Source organism: Echinops telfairi, unplaced genomic scaffold (genome assembly GCF_000313985.2).
Source record: "Echinops telfairi isolate 266 unplaced genomic scaffold, ASM31398v2 ScPeMD7_7410;HRSCAF=8448, whole genome shotgun sequence".
Lineage (NCBI taxonomy): Eukaryota > Metazoa > Chordata > Mammalia > Afrosoricida > Tenrecidae > Echinops > Echinops telfairi.
In genome coordinates, this window is record NW_022111310.1 from 23454688 (window position 1) to 23474915 (window position 20228).

The 20228-nt window shown below is 45.8% G+C and overlaps 1 protein-coding gene across 2 annotated transcripts in view; it reads right to left on the reverse strand.

Annotated features, from left to right (window-relative positions):
* Positions 1 to 5177: 5177 nt before the first annotated feature.
* Positions 5178 to 20228, reverse strand: part of BRINP1 (BMP/retinoic acid inducible neural specific 1) — a 223638-nt gene continuing 208587 nt past the window's right edge. For both annotated transcript variants that reach the window (XM_004712553.3, XM_045296663.1), the window contains exon 8: positions 5178 to 6762. In XM_004712553.3, the coding sequence (XP_004712610.1) occupies positions 5622 to 6762 (1141 nt within the window). In that variant the 3' untranslated portion in view covers positions 5178 to 5621. The remainder of the gene's footprint in view (positions 6763 to 20228) is intronic.

Sequence of the window (20228 nt, forward strand, 5' to 3'; positions counted from 1 at the left end):
CATTGCATCTGTATGTTCTGCTACTTCAGTGCTTCTTTTTCCTCCTTTCCTGTATTCATTTTAAATCTATATCTTTTAAGACTCCTTTCTGAATTCCCTTTCTTTCTTTCTTTTTCTGGACTCCCTCCCCTGATCTGAGGTCCATGTTACTCTTCTCATCTTAGTTCTGCAGAACAGAGAACAGTGAAACATGTCTGTGCCTGGGATAACTTTATCAACCTCAATAACTCAACCAGCTGCTCAATATTCAAAATCACATTCTTGGACTTGAAAAATCCTAAGCCTCTTTCCTTCAATTTTCCCTATTTACTTCCTACCCTTTGCTTCCATTTTATGAGATGTAGTTTCTGCATGATTACGGTTTTAATCACCAAAGAGAGCCTTACTGTTAGTATGATCCTCTTCTTGCCCTCCTTTGTGAAGGGGTCAGCTATGCCAAGGTCCAGAATTTTCCAATGATTTATTTGATAGTTAATTAATGGCCCTCTCTGGTTTCCATAGCAATGCCACGCTTTGCTGCCAGGCCTTATCCAAATGGGCATTCTGTTCACTCTTGTGCCTTAGCATCAGCATATTAATCAGACACCATAGGTCCTTGGTTACTGCGTCAAACCAGTAAGACAGTAATTGAATTAAAATCTCACTCAAAGGCTTCAGGCTTCTCTTCCTCACAGCTGGAAGGGAACCTTGTTAGCTCAAAGGGCCCAAGTGGGAGGCATTTGAAAATCCAAAGATGTGTAAATCCGTAATAGCCAACTGTTTTCCCCTCACCTTAGAACAAATATTATGAAATCTGACTCTTTCTCTCCCCTTGAAAATTTCTCTATTCCTTGACCTTTCCAGTCATTAAACATTGCTGTGTGCTCTTTGCAGGATGAAGTAACTGAGTTAGTACTTTCAAGGTGAATGCAGGAGGCCTTTTCCTCACACCTACAGTTGGCGAAGTCTGGGAGCAAGCTCAGGTGGAAGGCTCTAATTTAATTACGGTAAGGGTTAGAGGCAGTAAGTGCATATGAGATGACCTTGCCATCCATAAAGTGCTGCTCAATTATGAGGTGTTATTGTACTATGGGTTTCTGAAAGTGCTTGGAAGGAACAGATGAAAGGGGAAAGGAAGAAAGGCAGCCAGAAAATAATCAAACTTGAAAACTATGCTTCATTTCACAAAGATCATGCATGAGTATTTCCACTTCCCAGAGAGAGCCAAAATCTTTACTCCTTTGGTGGAGTTACCATCTAAAAGGTTATCTTCTGACAGCAGTGGGCTAGCTTGGTGATGGGTGTTAACTTGGGGAAAGTGTAAACTACTAGTGTGTGTGGTGGGGGAACTAGTGTGGTGTGGAGTGGGGGAGGCTGGTGGCTGATTAGTAGTTTAAACTATTGAATACTAAGTGGATGACCTGAAATATAATCCTCAATCTAATTTAAAAATAAAAATTGAAATAAAATATTACCTTTTTCATTGCAATCGGTACCCCCTTTCTCCTTCCACCGTCCCCTTACTCTCCTGGTATTGCTACTCTCATTGTTAGTCCCCAGGGGTTTATCTGTCCTGGATTCTCTGTGTTTCCAGCTCTACCAGTGTACATGCTTTGTTCTAGCTGGATTTGTAAGGTAGAATTGGGATCATGATAGTGAGAGGGGAGGAAGCATCAAGGAACTAGAGGAAAGTTGTATGTTTCATCGGTGCTATACTGTACCCTGACTGGCTTGTCTATTCCTGGTGACCCCTCTGTAAGGGGATGTCCAATTGTCTACACACAGGCTTTGGCTCTCCACTCTGCACTCCCCCTCATTCACATTGATATGATCTTTTTGTTTTGGGTCTTTGATGCCTGATAGAACCCCCCTCCTTGAGTGAAAGGAGACACCGGTTGGTGTAAGATGTTAAAAAATGGTAATAGTTTATAAATTATCAAGGGTTCATGACAGAGGGAGGGGAAAATGAGGAGCTGATACAAAGGGCTCAGGTGGGGAGAAAATGTTCTGAAAATGATGGTGGCGACGAATGTACACAAGTGTGCTTGGTATTGTGACAGGAGCTGTGTGACCCCCAATAAAATTATTAAAAATATAAAATATTATATTTTTCTTCTTTTTATAACTGACCTTCACAAGCTTCATACAGATTCACCACATTGCGATTTTTGTAGACACTGTGCTTTGGGATCATCTGCTCCTTGCCTGAATTCTATTTACTTTTTAAGGCTCGGCATGAACCTTCCCCTTCCATAAATTCTTTCCCAAATCCATCAACAGAATTAATTTTTTCTGGGCTTCTCTTCAGGGCTTCTCTGTGTGTTCCTGAGTTCTTCAGGGCTTCTCTGTGTGTTCCTGAGTTCATGACAGACCTCACCGTGGTACACTGTATTTGGTTTTCTTTGTTGTTTCATTAGGGTGTGAGTGGATCAAAAGCATAGATCATTTCCTTGCAAATGTTTTTATTTCTGACATATTTCCTTCATGTAGTGGGTGTTCCAGAAACATTTGATGATCTAACTGCTCTTTGCAAAATCTTATGCTTTGTAGTTAAGCTATTATGTGGTCTGTGGTATGAACAATTTCCAGCCCAGATGAAAATGGAATCGTCCCCAAATCTGAGGCCTACAGACGTATGTAGTGTTAAGTGCATAGTACATGTTAAAGCTAGTATCAAAATACAGTGAACCCTTGCCACTTCGCGCTTCGACTTCCGCGGCTTCACTCTATCGCGGTTTTTGCGTAACAGCGCATGCTCTGTCATTACTACCACTGATTGGCTCATACTGTACACGCTTCTGTCTGCATCGCTACGTATCGGAGTTACGTATCAGATGCATTTTTGCTTTTCTACAGTGTACTGTAATTGTTTGCGATTTTTAAGAAATTTTATCTAAGCCCTATGATGGCTCCTAAACGAGCTGCTTCTTCTAAGCCTTCTGACAATAAAAATAAGCGCCAGAGGAAGATGCTCACCATCCAGGAAAAGGTAAAACTTTTGGATATGATCAAAGATGGCAAGAAAATCGTGGAGGTTGCACGCCATTTCGACTTGAATGAGTCTTCCCTTCGCTCCATCCGTAAAGAGGAAAAAAACATCCGTGCTACGGCTACTTTCACTTTCAACAAGGAAGCAAAGCGCATCATGACAAGTCATAATACTGTAAACTAGATGCCATAAATAATATAATAAATGATAAATGATAATTGTAACGTCCAAAATGTTTTACTGTATCTTCTCTTTTTCGTTTAATAAATTGGGTAATACGAGTGTAATGGTGACTAAAGGGTGTTTTTTCATGTCCTCTATGCTCTAACCACGAAAATATTTGATTTACAAATAAGGAATCCTACTTCACGGAATTTCATTTATCACGGTAGGGTCTAGAACCGATTAACCGCGATAAACGAGGGTTCACTGTACGTGCTAATTCATACAAAAATTTCAAATTTGGTATTTAACATTCTGAGGTTGGGGTGGGGTGGAGGTTTTTACCATTACAGACACTGGATAATTCTTCACTTCGTAGATAGAGGAGCCCTGCTGGTGTGGCAATGACACACTAAGCTGCTAGCCTTAAGAACAGCGACCGGAAAATGCCAATCACTCCAACGAAGAAAGATGAGACTTTCTACTAGAGTGACAATCTCCGAAACCCATAGGGACCGTTGTGCCCTGTCCTGTATGGTTGCCGTGAGTCAGCAAGGACTCGATGGCAGTGACGAAGGAGCCCTGGTGGCATAACGGGTTACACATCGGGCTGCTCCTCACAAGGTCAGCCTTTGGGAATCACCAGTCCCTCCTCCGGAGAAAGAAGAGGCTTCTATTCCTATTACAAGCGACAGTCTTGGAAACCACAGGGGCAGTTCTATGTTGCCCTATAGAGCTGCCATGACAGCAGGGACTGGAGAGCGGTGCGTGTGGTTTCTCTGGGTTCTGTTCAGAAGTCCTCTCTTTCACCTTCAGGTGAATGGCATCAAGGATGACATCCTCTTTATGGCATACCATCAGAGATACTGGTGACCTCTGAGCTAAGTCGGAGTGATGGACTGAGGATAGCAATACTGTGAAGATTCCACATGTGGAACCAGTGAGTTCATGGTACACAAAAGCTGGTCAAGTTATGCCAGGGCTTCCTACTAATGAGATGGGTTTCACAACACAAAGTGGAATGAGCATCGTTGCTATCCTTTAGTGAAAGAAGAATGGGAGGAACGCGGGAAAGAGTGCTAATGCACCTCTTCTCCCCAGGCCTGGGCCTTTAGCAAACAGCCTTGGCTTCCTTCTGTTGGTGATAAGAAAACTTGCATTTGGCAGAAATTCACTAGATTTTATTTTATGGTCAGGAAGCACTTCTAGCAAGTACTACCTTCGCAAAGAGAGAAAGTTCTCAGAGACGAAGGCATAACATCTGCCCAAATCCTGTACAGCTGTGCTTTGAATAACTTTCCTTTCTTGAGCGTCTCCTTCAAACTGAACCCTCAAGTTCCACACAGCGACTTCTCGCCTTCCATAGATGCCAAAGAAGTGACCACGTCCGTGTAGTTGTGGGAATGTGTGCACACACGCGTATTCTGTGTTAACCAAGGAATCCTATTTTAAATGTTGAGGGAGTCCATCTGATAGACCAAGACAACATTTGGGCCTATCCTATTTTTATTTTATTTTGGCCATTGATTTTATTCAAAGTAGAATTTTATATTTAATGTAGATGCATCTCTGCAAAACCATATACCATCTCTTTTGATAAACAATTGAATGGAAGGGTTCCTTGCTTTACGGGAGCAAAAAGAAAGAAGGTGGGGGAGACGGGAAGCTATCAAAACAACCTGAGACTGAAAATTACTTCCTACCTTGATGGGCTGGTTGGAGGGCAAAGCACCAGCCTGACTGAGAAGGAATCGGGAGGCTAATGTCCCCTCCTCGCAGTAACTCTGCGGGTCATCACAGGCATGGCTTTCCTGGGGGGGAGGGGGGGGCCTGTACTGGAGGAAATCGAGGAGTTTGTCGAGCTGACAGCTAAGGTTCCTTATCGTGTTAAGGTCCTAGGGTTGTGTGTTTGTCACCCATCCGCCCAATCCTACCTATTGTCTGGTTTGACATTGCTCGAGCTTATTCAGACGGGGGAGAGCACTGGCGGCAGACCCTGGATTCTGTGGGAAAGGGAATCGAAAAGAAGGAAGCATAGAAAGGGAAGAAGTCTTAACCGAAGAAATATCTTCTTTATCTACGTCCATTTCCTCCCACAAGGAAAAATGGCAGTGTCCGTGGTACATTACATCTCTCTCTCTTTCTTTTAGGTTTTAATCTTAGCACCTGCACAGCAGAGATCTTTACAATTCATTGCATAAGCTCTCCCCCTTTCCCCCCCCTCCAGACAGCACCTGAGGCCTAAGAAGCAATACCCTCAAAGCTCCACAAGAGGCTGAGACCCTTCTTCATGACAGAGTATAGAAATAACGAACATGCCCAACGGTTTTATACAGTTGCTAGAACGTTTTCGTTTCCAACACGTGAAGGTTTTCTTCCTTTTCTTTGAATATTAATTACACTTTAGAAATTTCTGTGGTTTTCATTTGTTTGTTTTGCTTTGTTCAGTTCCGTTGTGTTTGCACACCCAAAGGGAAAGTCAATGGCAAGGTTAGCAGAGCTTGGCGGTCAGCTGGTCCAACTGTTTGAGGATCTCGGTGTTGTAGAGGTCCAACGCGTGGTTCACCCTGATGATCTCGCTGTTGGTCAGTTTCAGGCGGTGTTTCAGCATACAAGAGAACAAGTCCAGCTGGGGCTTCCCTGGGGCCACAGGGGGGGCCAGGCGATTGATTCGGTCCCGAATATCCAACAAGAGGAGCATCACTGAAGAAGAGGAATAGAACTGGCCGCCTTGTGTGTAGGACTGGTTGACCTGCTGCACCGCGCTGCGAAGGAGATCCGCGTTGAACCTCAGGCTGTACCCGAACACCTGCACATCTGAGATCTTGATGTAGAACTGCCGCTTGGAGGGATCGGACAGGTCCACTGGGCCCTGGCCAGTCTCGTTACGCAGGAGGGTCGGTAGGCGAGTCCGACTACGTAGGTAGATATGGACCGTCTCGAAGAAGGTTTTCCACCGATTGCCCAGCAAGAGAGTCCAGTTGTAGCACTGGCTGTTCTGGAGACGAACCTTCTCCCAGCGCGGATAGCCAAATTCCCCAAAGGGCATGTTCCAGCCCTCGGAGTGGCTCCCGCTGAAGGGGTTGACATAGACAAAGAACATGGGGTCCAGGCTGCTGTTGCGCATCTGGCAGATACGCATGGACATGCCGATCACCATGTGGATGAAGTCCATGCGGTTCTTGTTGCTCTTGAGAGTGAGAGACATGCGCTTGCGCCACCGCGGGTCAAAGAAGGTATCGAGGCGGATTTCGTTGCTGATGAAAGTGGTGTGGACATAAAGGCGCGAGTCCATCTTCTGCAACAGGTACTTGAGCTCCAAGTCCTGGAAGTCCAGGTCGGTCTCGAAGCTGATGAACTGCTCGCTCCGCTCCGAGTCCACATTCTGCGGTTCGCAGCGGCCGCGGTACAGCTTGTAGCCCTTGTTGCAGGAGCCGCAGAGAGAGATGTTGGCCAGGCTGCACATGGCGCAGCTGTTGTTCCCTCCGATGATGCACGGGATGGGACGCTGGCACAAGGTAGTGCTGCCGTGGCAGACGCAGCTCCTCTGGCTCTCCAGGAAGGTTCCCCAAAACCCATTCTCGTTGCAGTAGAGAAGGGACTGCACCCTGGCAAGCCACTGCTGGATTGTTCTGGAGGAGAGAGGGAAAACGGAGAATGTTAGGTACTCGGGGGGAGGCTGTGGGCAAGGATTATCCAACTGACAATGCACATCGGTATTGGAAACAGAGGGATGGGGGAGAGTTATAAAGGGAAAGGCGCTGGATTTGAATTTGAAGAAGTACTGGTTTCTAATGTCGGAAACCAGATGTAACACATGGACTTTATCCTTCTTGTATTGCATTTTTTCATTTGTACAGGAAGGAGGCGGGGATAAATGTTCTTTGAGGCCCTTTAAACACTATTACACATTAGCCTCAAAGGAATTTGCACCAGGAAATCCCTGTGTCCGATCACCACAAAGTACAGAAAGTCAGCAATGGAAATCCACCCACTTCTGATGTTTCAGCCTCCTGCACAGATCCTTCCAATGAGCTTATGTAATGTTGAAGCACTTCAGTAGAAACAGGTTACATTGTATAATACCATAGAGTTTAGATAATGCTTCCATATTGATTATCCTATAGGACCCTCACAATGGCTTGTCAAAGTCGGCGGCTGGTATTTCTCCCATTTCCCAGATCTCCAAACTCTCCATTCAGAGGAATTCCTGTTACAACATGTGTCTTTAGGCCCCTCTCCCTTCTACTCTCAAGGCTATACAAGATACCCATACCTGTGCCCAGATTCCAATCACTGAAGCATGCCAATGAAGACAGATCCCCAGTCGGATGAGAAGCAACAGAAGATGAGGTAAAACAATGTAAGGCAGTCAGCACAAAAGCCTCTCATCTTTCCTCATTTCGGTACAAGTCACCTGTTGGCCATCTTCTGTGCTGTGAATAATATCCAACATGTGCCCAGCACTTCTCTCCCTGCAGAGGGCACATGCATGCCCGTTTCCTCACCCGGACCTCACAACAACCCTTTGAAAATAGCTCAGGGCTCGAGGTCAGTCTGACATTGCTTGTGTCCTTCCTCCTCCACAGAAGAGCAGAGGGGATGCTGGGCAGTTCCATCCACGATCAACCACACACGCCTGTTGCGAGGATGACATGCCTTTTTATATGTAAAGGCTCAGCTGCAGACTTGGTAGGCATTAAGGGTTTGATAAATGTTAGCAATTCTCATTACTGTAAGAGGACTATCAACTCCATTTTATAGATGTGGCAATTGAAGCGCAGAAGTAAAATGATGAACTCAACACCAGACAGCTTGTCAGTAGAGAAGACTCCTGGCTCATTGTCATGCATCAAATGTCAAGCATACTTCAAGAATATGTGTGTGTGTGTGTGTGTGTGTATTTATATTTAAGACATCACTGTGCTAGGGTGATGTTAATGGTAATGATGATGATGATGGCTCATGGAACATGATCCCAATTTTACTCAGTTGATAATAGAAGTCCTTTTGCATCGTTCAGCCTATTGAATGATGTACTAGTCACTCATCTATTCTATCTTTTCCATTGCTGAGCCCCCGCTGCCGAGCCCAAGAGCTTAGGGGTAGGTGGTAGAGCCTAATGTGAAAAGCACAGACATTAGTGCAAGCTGACACTGAATTCAAAGCTTAGTTCTGTTACCAGCAAGAAGGCATTCCATCTCTCTCAGCCTTGGTATTCATATCTAAAGTGAGGATAATAAAGCCCATCCAATGCAGCTGGTGAGAGGATTCAGTGAGATAACATATTTAAAGAGCTTAGCACAGAGGCTGGTGTAGAGCAATTATTAAGTATGTAGTAATAAGTATTCTTTTCTCCGAGAAGAAGTCAGTCCTTTGAAGGTACAGAGACACTCTCGGGGATTTTGCAATCTCTCCGAATTTGGGGGAAACCATTTTGTTATACAGGACATTTGAAAATGGATACTGTTGAAATGGCTGCCCAGAATCCTTTTCTTTAAATTAATTGCTTATAAGCTGAGAGAAAATGGAGGAATAATTAATGCACTTGCTCCTAGAAACTGCTCTGCTTTCAACATCTCCAGGCGCTAGAAGCTCCCTCGTAATACCCAAAGAACTGTATTGAAGCCCTGAGCTTCCAGTCCACTTTCCCTCCACCTGGCCCAGAGTGCTGGCTCTTTAAATGTTTGCTAAATGAATGAATGTTTGCTGAATGAATACACAGTCAAAATTAATAATTTTTTCTTCCTATTTTTTCATTAAGGGAAAACTCCACTCTCCCTCTTCCCCGAGACTGCAGTATTGGTTTTAGAGATCGTCCGCCCACACAAGTCTAGGTCTCCCAGTCTACTTTGTGAGCCCAATCCTCTTACAGCCTGGAGAACAGCAGCAAGCCCAGCCTTCAGGAGATGGAGCTGGAATCACAATGAGCTCTGTGGCTCCCACCTCCCCGACCAGAACATTGACTGAATATTGGGTGTGAGTCATCTGATATTTTTGTGAGCAGCCGGAGCCCTCCACACATCTCTGATTGCACGGCTCCATCTGATGAGAGCGTCATTTCAAAATGCCTCTTTTAAATGGCCCACACTTGCCCCTGTCACTCCCTCTCCAAGTGACAGGACAATACCCCATTTAGAGTTCCTCTGTTCCCATCTGCAAGGCACTCTCTAACCCCATAGAGCACCCCCTTTCTCGTGTCTCATCATTGGGGCCCTTTGTGAGGCCTGCAGCCCCCTCTCCTCCGATCAATGGGTCATTGTGGCTGAACTCTCAGAATTGTCAGTGGGGGAAAGAAAACGATGACAGTGCCTGGTGATGCTGCCACCAGCAACGGGGCTGGGGACACATTAGGATTCCAGCCCTGTCGAGTAGGAGGGATTGGGGACAGAGGCCCTCTGAGCCCCATTTGTGAGAGGCATGGCACCTGCATCTCCTGACCTCAGAATAATCATGAGGTTGTGGGCTGCATCAATGGAGGCATTAATGGGGCAGCAAGAGGACTCCGAAAGGGGGTGGTGTGCAGGCTTTGGGGAGCAGGGAATGAGTGCAGGGCCAGGAAAGAGGAGGGAGAAAACATAGAGAGAAAGGGTGGGGCCTGGGGAAGAGTGATAAGAAAGGAGAAAACGAGTTGGTAGAGGCGATGATGAGGGAGGAGATGAGGAGCAATGTCAGAGGGCATCGGGACCTGGAATGCAGTAGGATGAAACTAGAGAGAGCATGATGCAAATGGAGCAATCCAGGCAGGCCTGCATGTGTCAACACTCAGATACACAGGACGTAGATGCTCACCGCGTCACTTAGGGGCAAGATGCCCTAACGGGGCAGACGTTGAATCTGAGGTGGTGACCTGTGTGACCAGGTGTCCTGATCACCAAGGTTAGTGAACTTTGCTTTGTTTTTCCAAAGTTCACTTGGAGGAGAGGTGTAAAAGCTGAACAAAAAAAATCAAGCACATTCTTATTTTTTTAAAAAAATCAAACAAAACGAAACTATACCAAATCCACTCCCATAGAGTCAAACCCAACTGAGTACTACCCTATAGGACAGAGCAGAACTGCTTCTGAAGGTTTCCAGGCCTGGAAATCTTCAAGGTAGCAGATTGCCTCATCTTCTTGCTGTGGTGAAGCAGCTAGTGGGTCTGAACTGCAGACCTCAAAAGGCACTGCAGCCCAACCACTAACCCACTCTGCCACTACGGCTCCACCATTGCTCATAATGAGCATCAGCCTCCAGCAGATCCATCTCTTCCACCTTTTCCATCTCCAGCCCTGATTAGTCATCACAGATAATCAGGCTGAGCTGCAGGCAGCGCAGTTCTTCCAACTGGTTCTTCCTGTTCAGTTATGGCCAAGAAACACCACACTGGCCCAGAATCAGTAAAATGTTGGTAAATGGAGATGGAAAGCAGAACGGGAAAACTTATGAGCCAACAGCCGGCTAGATATTTAATCTTTTAGAAAACAAGGGCAGCCCCAGGACTGTGGAGCAACCAAATCTCTTGAGCAGCAAGCAGAGTTAGAAACAGCAGAGCCTGTTCAAAGACGAGAGCCGACCATCCATGCCACATTGAATGTGGGCTGCCCTCCCCAGTCCTGGCACCGATCCAATCTCTCATGGAAGAATGAATGCCGTTGCATTATGGCGCTGGTGAAGAATTTTGAAAGTACCATGAACTGCCAAAAGAACAAACAAATCTGTCTTGGAAGATGCACAACCCCAATGATCCTTCAAGGCAAGGAGGGGAAGAATTCACCTCGTGGGCTTTGGACATGTTATCAGGAGAGACTGGTCTGAGGAGAGGACATTATTCTTCGGAAATTAGAAGGGCATCAAAGAAAGAGGAAGACCCTCCACAAGTTGGGATGGCAGCACGGCTGTAACAATTGGCTCAATCTTAAAAGCGAGTGTGAGGATAGAGCAAAATGGGGCGGCATTTCATTCTGCTACACACCACTGTGAGTCAGAACCAACAGGAAGATGTCTCCAACAATGGCACTCCTGACTGAACTAGTCCAGAGCTCCAATCCATCTTTTCTATTTCCCCCCATACCAGTTATTATTCCACTTTACCTACATTCTTAAGATTTGGGTCAGTCGCAATTTCACTTCATTAGCCATGACCGAACCCGTTCAAAAGCCCTGCCCTAAACCAGCCAAGGGGATTGTTGGCTCAAAACTACTGACCACCCCCTGTATATATGTCAGGCATCCATTGTGAGCACTGGAGGGTCTTCACACCGCCTGCTGGAGCAGTCTGTACAAACACACGAGTGTTACAGATGACAGTGAGGAGGCCTTGAGAAGCGAGTTCTCTTGTCAGAGATCCACACTCAAAGACCAGCTTCCCTGCCCCTGGCTTCGGTGCACTTTTCTGCTGTGCACCATAATGGAGAATTAGAACATTAAGGCAAGCAAAAAGAAGGATGCACGCCACAAGAGCAGAAAAACATTGAAATAATGGAAAAAAAAAAAAAAAGAGGAAGGTTTGAGCGTGTGAAGGGCCTATTATCACATTCTGTGCTTCCTCCGGACCTGCCAGGTTCCTTTTCCCTCCATTCACAGATAATTGGGGCTCACCGACAAGTGCACCAGGCGAGGCTGGGGACCAGGGGCAGGAGGGACTGCAATCTATAAATACCACTTCCAGGCTAGCTGGTGACAGCCTGCCTCAACCCTGGTAACAGAAGAGCTGGCTTAATAGGCTGGCTCTCGAGGGGAGGGGCTCACAAAGGGCTGACACAGCCCCACTGCCAGGCAGTGAGGGCCGTGTTCTAAAAGGCTTTTCTTATTCCCCCAGGACCAAGGCATCTACTGTTTGCAGCCAAAGCTGAACTCCCTTATACCCAAATCAGCATCTTTCTGTTGTATGGGATTTCCAACTCCTTCTGATGGGGCCTGGGGGTGGGGAGGGGTGATAGAGGAGAAAAAGAATGAGGAAAGAGGAGAGGGGGAAGGGGGACAGCACTTGTAATTCCAGATGGAAAATCCAGAAGTCTGGTTAGCAGACCCCCATGATGGCTCCAGATGAAACTGTTGGAGCAGCAGAGGCAGGACCCTTCAAGCAGAAGCCTTGGGAATGTTAAGCATACCTCCTCAGATCTGGACCTGAGATCCTTAACTGATGTTAGGGATCAGTGCTTTTTGACTGTTAACCATTTCGCTGCCAACCCAACTCAACACCTCCTTCCATTAGTCTAGTTCAAGTCGTAGGGACCCTATATTGAGTTACCAAGTCTGTAAAACTGTATGGGTTGGTTTGAACCATTGATCATGGAGTTACTAGTCTAGTGCTGCCCCTAGAGCACCATGGTGCCCCTCCATACCATAGCAATTGTCCTGGACCAATCCATGAGCTAGGACTATCCTGTGATTTCTATTCTTCCAACAAAGCCTTTGAAGGTCAGAGAGGGACTGTGACTCTTCCAAGGTCACACAGCATGGAACTAGTACAGCAGGGCCAAGCTGTCTAGATCCCGAACCAGTGCTTCTTCAAGTACTGTGCTATACCTTGCCTATCCTCTAAAACCCAGGCTGCCAGAGAAACCAGGCTTGGGGCCATAGACAACTTTACAGCTCCCTCCTGGCTCTGTTTTTGCTCAGCCAGGATGTTCTGGCTACCTGACAGCTCTCCCAGTGACACAGCATGGAGTCGCTAGTCATTTGGAGGACAGAGGCTCCACCACCCAGAGCTACCCATCAATGCTTTCAAAGGCGCATAGCTCCCTTTCACAACTACCCAGGGTGGGGAGCCCAGGCTGGGATTCCTAATTCAAGGGAACTCCCTGCTGATTTTAATTGGAGGTTTTGCCTAAGACAGGCATGCAGTGCCAGGCCAGTGGCATTTTAGGGAAGATCATACAAATTGAGTGCCAAGGAGTGGGGTGGGGGGTAGATGTAGGCTAAAATAGAAAACTATCATCTATAACACCCATTTGCCTACCAGGAGTGTTTATTTAAACGTGAAGGGGAAATGAAAATAAAAAAACTAAAATTGGAGTTCTGAATTACTCTTTTATTTATGGTGCTTGCTTCTTCCTTGTCGTTTCTTTGACATTATAATGGGCACCTGAGTAATTCAGTGAGACTCCACAAAATGTATATGCCATAGACCATAGGCTAGGCTGGGATGACAGTTTTGTCATGATGCACTGTTGTTATTTCTCTTTGGAGATATGGTGTGTGTGTGTGTGTGTGTGTGTGTGTGTGTGTGTGTGTGTGTTTTCCAGCACTGGTGCTGATAAAACATGAAAATGTTCATGTTGCCTGAATGGTTGGGGCCCCACTGAAAGACACCTCAGTGGTTGGATGTGCTAGTCCAAATTATAAGCAGCTATCAGACCCATTCTCTGTTCACCATCTTGCTCAGATAAATGGTCAGCCGTTAATCAACCTCCTCTTTGGATTCCCATCATTTAAACATAACAAGCTGTCTCTTCTCCTCTGGCTTCTTCACGTGATTGCAGGGCCTGGTTGGGTGGCTCATAGCCATGAAGAAGGAATGGTTCACAGAAGAATGTGTGATCCCCGGCCATGCTGAAGAGCTCTGTCCCCCTTAGAAGTTGGTGAGTGAACGCCGAAGGTCTTATTCCTAGGGGCCAGCACTGAGGGGGTAGAAGACAGAATGAGGAGAGCAGCAAGGCAAAACTCTAATAGGGTCTTTAAAATTCGGTTGTCAAGAGCTTAATTGCAGAGGTTATGAAACAATTTTGGCAATCACACAGTCTATGTGCAGAAGAAGGTGACAGGCAACATCAGCTGCATATTCAAACTCAGCATTTTGCTGTAGGGGCTGGATACGTACGAGGTAAGTGAAGGAAGAAGCCAGCAGGCTCTGAAGAGCTGGCCCAGAGTCAAAAGCAGCAAAGCCCTCCAAGGTGGAGGGCTGAAAGAGTGGTTCCTTCTTCCTGGGAGGTCACCAGGCTGTAGAATGGGGACTCACAGTGCAAAAGGCCAGGAAGTCAAAGGGGGCCACCAGCCATCTGTAAGTGGAGACTTGCCTGTTGCTATGATACGGAACAGATAAGAGTGGAGGTTCCTAACAAGATGGGGTAATGAGTTGCTCGGTGGGCTGCTAACTGTGAGGTCAGCAGTTCAAAAGCACTAGTTGCTCCTGCCTGCCTCCTTAAAGAGTTACAGTCTCAGAAACCCACAGGGGCATCTGACTTAGAACATCACTCTGCGTCATCGTTGACTTGATTGCGATGAGTTTTGGTTTGGTGCAAAAAGATGAACTACAAAGAAAGGCTGGTGATCTGTGTGCCAAAACCAACCAATGAAGACCCTATGGACCACAAGGCTTCAACCAGCAACTGATGACGGGGATAGTGCAGGACCTGGCGGTATTTTGTTCCTTCGGGCTTGGGGTCTCCATGACTCCTGGGGCTAATTCAAAGGCAGCCAATAACAGCCATCAAATCTAATATGCCTTAACCCTAATAGCATCAGTATTTCTCAAAGTGGGTCATAGTGTCCCCTGGTGGTGATGAAATGATCCAGAGGGTGCTGCCAAAAGATACCTACACCATGTGTGGATTATGGGCTGTAGTATATTTTTCATTGCCAGGGAGATACGGAATAATTTCTCTTTTTCTGAAAAGGGGTTATTAAGCCAAATAAGTGTGGGTAACAACTATCTGGATCCATGATCTGTACAGTGAGTTGGGGATGACCACAGGCTTGGCAGCCAGTTAACACTGCTCTTGTTCTACCATCTGCTTGTTACTTTATCCTTGGATAAATCACTCGACTTTTCTGACCCTCGGGTTTCTTATCTGTCAAATGGGGAAGATAATGCTGACTTTGCACTTTCTCCTCAGAAGTAGAAATGAATATGCAAGGTTCTGAGAGGTTTTCAGTGAAAGGGGTTATGGCTGACCATTATGGATTCTTGTTATTGAGATAGAGAGAAAGAGAGAGAGATAACCATGTTTTACAAATGTTGCAGTAAAAATAACCCTCTTGCTTACTAGAACAGCCCAGTTGATTATAGCCTAAAATCCTACTCTCACTTGTTCCTCACCCTCCTCAATTATAATGAATGCTGTAATCCCCATGATGCTTGGTGAAGAAAGAGCGAGGTGTGGGCTTTGCAGTTAAAAAAGATAGGGCATTGAATCACAAATCTGCTATTCACAGTTTAACCTTGAGCTAATAATTGCATGTCCTTTCTAAGCTTCAGTTTCTCATCCACAGAAAGGAAGAATATCACAGCCCTTGTGCAGTTGTTTCAAGGTTCAGATACGAGCATCTAACACGTAGTAGGTGCATACTGGCTTTCATGAAAACACACTATTGTGTTCCTCTCAGACTCACACAGCAAAGGGTGCCTTTGAAATCAGTAATTACAGATTTTAACAGCCAAAGAAAGAATGAAGTATAGGCTGCCAAGTCAGTTGACTATTGGTCTCTCTTCTTGGCTTTTTAAGACTCTCGACACTTCACTTCTTCTGGGTCTCCCACACACAATCAGTTAACAGTTGGGTTGAGAATCTAAATATGGAGAGTAGTCATTGGACTTATGTGCCATTAACTTGTACTCATCTCTAGGGTGTGAACTCACATGCATGTCCTGTTTGGCCCTGTTTGGAGGGTGGGATGAGAAGGAGAGGTGAGAGGTAGCTCTGAAGGAGGATAAAAAAGGAACCATCCACAGATATTGTAAGAAGTGAGTTCTATTTCTGAATCAATCCCCTGAGCTTCCAGAATCTATTCTGAACAGGAAACCATTTACTAGCCCTAGGGGGGAGAAAAGAAACAAACCAACCTGAAAACGAAGAACAACAAAAGGGACTAGAGATGCTTGTTTTCCTGCCTTACTTCAGCCAAAATGAGTCAACTGCCCCACTTGTTACAAATGACGGAAAGACAAACCTGGATGGGGATGGAGCTATGTTGAGCAGCGATGGCTTAGCCAATCCACATGTCCTTGTTCAGAGAGGAGCTCAGATGCCCATAAACATCTCCCTGCCTCTCGCCCCGGCTAGGCACCCTCGGTCAGCCTTGGCACAGTGTTTGGCCTCACTGCTTGCTTTCTTTTCCCATAAATAAAAAAGAATTGCTCAAGGTTGGAGTATGGGTCATTTAAAAAAAACAACCCAGAGTGGTTCAGCAACTTGAATGAGGTTACTCAGTAGGGTCTAGAAGTGCAGAACCAGAAATGGGTGCCCTTCTCTGTGTACAACTGGCCCTTCCTTCTCATTCTGATTACACACATGAACCAAACCCCTCTCACTCCAACTGCCTGTGACCCTCTAGCACAGAGAAGAATGGCAGACAGTTTCTAAAGCTGTAAATCATTGTGAAAGCTGACTGCCATCTTTCTCCTGGTGAAGAGCTGATGGGTCTAAACTGCTGACTTACAGGTCAGCAGCCATGTGCCTTAGCTGCTGCATCGCCAGGAGCCCCACTGCACACATACCTGCTAAGTAATAAAATAAGAGTAGTCTCTGGAATATCCCCCTCCTCCCACCGCTAACCAATTCCTCTGATTCTACTGCTCCAAAAAATAGATACACTCGGGAAGAAGCTAGCACTAAAGGAGCTAAATATTCAGATAAATCTGCTAAAAGAGATCCTGATTTACAAGGTTCTAAAAGTTACTTCTGCATTATAAAAGTCCTACACAAGGACTCCCAAGAATCGTGCGAAAATGGGATACAATGGGAAAACAAAAAACCGAAACCCAACCAGGTATGGCTGGTGGCCACAGATTTTTTGAGCTAAGAGCTCACTGTGCCCTCCTCCTGAAAATAGTTGGGTTCTATGGCAGCGTTGACCAAGGAAACAAGAACTCACTTACTGCCCTGGAGTCAATGCTGGCTCATGGTGACTCCCTGTGGGTTTCCGAGACGGTTAATCTTTGCCGGAGTAGAAAGTCTAAACTTTCTTCCGTGGAGCTGCCGGTGCTTTTGAACAGTTGACCACTCAAATCACAGCCCAATACGTAACCACTCTGCCACCAGGCTCTATCCAATATAACAAGGCGGGAGTGATTTATGTCATTTACGGACCTACCTGCTTATCCTTTCTGTGTTGGAAAATTGTCCCTTGGGGAACTGATCTGACCACATTATAAGAAATCTAATCTATCATAAAAGAGGACATGGAGAGTCCAGTCATCTGGCCACCCCCATGAAGCTACCTTGAAGCCTTCTTGGACTCTCCAGCCCAGCCGAGTCCAGCCCAGCTGCCTGCTCCCTCCATATGGAGCAGAAGAATTGCCCCACCAGAGCCTATGCAAATTCCTTATCAAGAACATAACACTTAGTGTTTGTGGCCAAATGTGTGATTCCGTTTGGTACATACACACCCTTAGATTCAGAACAAGATAGTTTATGGACCTTAAAGATAATTTAGGATATCTCCTCCTCATTTTTTTCACCACCAAGCTATGTCACCAAACTATGCTCCTGCGCTAATCAGAATTCTCAAAATGTCCCCCTACAAAGTATGGTCTTCACCTCTACGGCCCGGAACTATGGGTTCCCATGACTATTCTTTGTAAGCCGCACACTGCCATGAGGTCGATTTCATTTCACAGTGGCACTAGGGGTCAGGCCAGAACCGCTCGCAAGGCTTTCAAAGACTGAATCTTTAAGAGGGTAGATAGCGTCATCTTTTATCCTGAGAAGCAGCTGGTGGGTTTGAACTACCAACCTTCGGTTAGCAGTCCAATGACTAATCCACAGGACCATCAGGGCTTCTTTTACATGGCACAGGTGACTTAAAAATCAAGATACTATCTGGATGGAGCCAGTCAAACCATATGGGCCCTTCTAAAATCAGCCAGCTCTTCCTATTGGCAGAATTAGTCATCAAGATCCCAGGGGTGAGAAGATAGAAGGGGCTGCCAGGAGTCAGGACCTGAGAAGGGCCTCTCTGAGCTAAGACTGACTCCCTTCCAGCAATTAGCAAGGGCATAGGAACCTCAATCTTGCAACCACCGGAAGTGAGTTTTCCAACAACCTCAGTGAGCTTGGGAGCCGGTTCTTCTCCAGAGTTTCTACCTGAGAGTCCGATCCGGCTGATACCTTATTTTAGCCTGGGAGACGGGAGCAGAGGTTCTCTCTATGCCATGCTATGCCAAGACAGATCCCTGGTGACCGTGAGCTAAGAAATGTATGTTGTTTTATGCCTCTACGTTTGTAGCAATGTGTTACATACTCCACAACAGAAACCTCATACTTTGGCCAAGACACTTCCCCACCCTGCCACATTTCAGTCCATAATAACATGAGAGTGAGCTGGTAGACGGCCTCTCAGTTCCCTTCCAGCAACAGATGGCTCCATAGTTTTATTTTAGGGCACTTAACTTCTCTGAACCTCAAATCCCCAAGGCCCGAAAGCATTGGGCAAAATTAGTCTAGTACAACTTTCATTTTATCGGCTCCATCCCAAGCACTTTGTGTAAAGGGCCACTCCTTGTTTGGGTCGCCAGTCAAACCCATTGTCATTGCTAACTTGATGACCCCATGTGTTGGAGAACAGAACTGCTCCTTAAGGTCTTCCTGGCTGGAATCTTAAAGGAAGCAGATCACTGAGCCTTTTCTCCAGCAGTACTTCCAGGAGTGTTTGCACTGCCCACCTTTACATTAGCTGTTGCGTGCAAATCACTTGCACCACACAGGGCCCTCACAGCCCCCTCTTTGCCTCTCCACCATCCTACATAATTCCTGGTGCACCTGTGGCATTCACTCACTATCTGTTGGATGCATTAAAGGATGAAGGACTGAAGATTCAATATAAATGTCAATGTAAACACTGCTTTTCAAAAAGGCTGAGTGTGGAAGGGCAGCTTAGGAAGACTATTTCATAATCTTAGGCAATTCAGTTGCATTTTCTGAGCCTTAGTCTTCTCATCTGTATAGGGGAGCTTAATTGTAAGCTATCCCATAGGTTATTCCAATGATCAGATAAGATCATCCCTGGGAAAGCCCTTTCAAATAACTTTAAAAAAAACAAACAAACACTGTCTATAAGGTGTTTCTCATGGTAATAGGGTATCAGAGCTTAAATTCTGAACATTAGGGTTTCAGGAGGTTAGGGTTTATGGTGAAAGCTCGAAATCCATTTTCAACTCTCCATTGGTTGAGCGGTCATTGATTTCTTTCAGACCATTAATCTTGCAATATGAAGAGACTTTGCCTTCAGGCATTGTGTGTTCAAAAGTAGATTGCTACCACCCCTCTCCTAGCTAGCGTGGGGAGGTGCAGTCTAGCCCCTAGGATCTGGCTGACATGTGCTTTGATGGACGTTGGCTTACTAGAATCCAAAGAAAGAGCCTTAGTGCTGTAGTGAGTTTGGCTGCTAGCCTCCGGCTCAACAGTTCAAAACCACCAGCCACACTTCGGGAGAAAGATGAAGTTTTCCAGTCTTGTAAGTGCTTGACACCATGGATAGATGTACAGATCATGATAAGAATTGTATGAGCCCCCAATAAAATTATTAAACAACAAAAAAAAGTTAGTCGGAGAAACTCATGGGAGCAGCCTGGCCTATTGGGTTGCTCTGAGTCAGGATCCATTTAATAGAAATGAGGGCCTCGTAGCCCAGAGCCATACTCAGACTGCCTTGCCTGGAGGGCTCTGAACCAATCTTGTATGCTTTTCTTCAGTGTACCTGTCCCAATCATGGTCTCTGCTATCCCACCTGCAACTGTGATGGACTGGTTTGCCACCAATCAGGATTTTGTGACTGTGTCCTTTGTTCTCCATATCCTGTGGTAAGTGGTCATGTTTCTGTGAATCTTTGGACACCATGATGGCTTTTGCCAATCCAGATGATTTGTCCTCATCTTTGCCCTGTTCAAGGCTTAATGAATGTGTCTCTATCATTATCTTTGAACTTGAGGGTCACTTTTGTGCCTTCAAATAACTGTTTATATTTTAAGGTTAGGATTGTCCCTAAGCCAAATGGGGTAAATTTACCCCTTAATTATACCAAAAGCCTAGCACCTTCCTGCTATTATTTTGGCAGCTGCTGGTTAGCAGTCATGCCACCTCTCAGTGGGGGTAGTACCTGCAGGAATACAAATCCATTAGCATGTGCTTAAACAGCAAAAGTCAAAACTCAACTCAAAGACTAGTTGAAGGAGGAG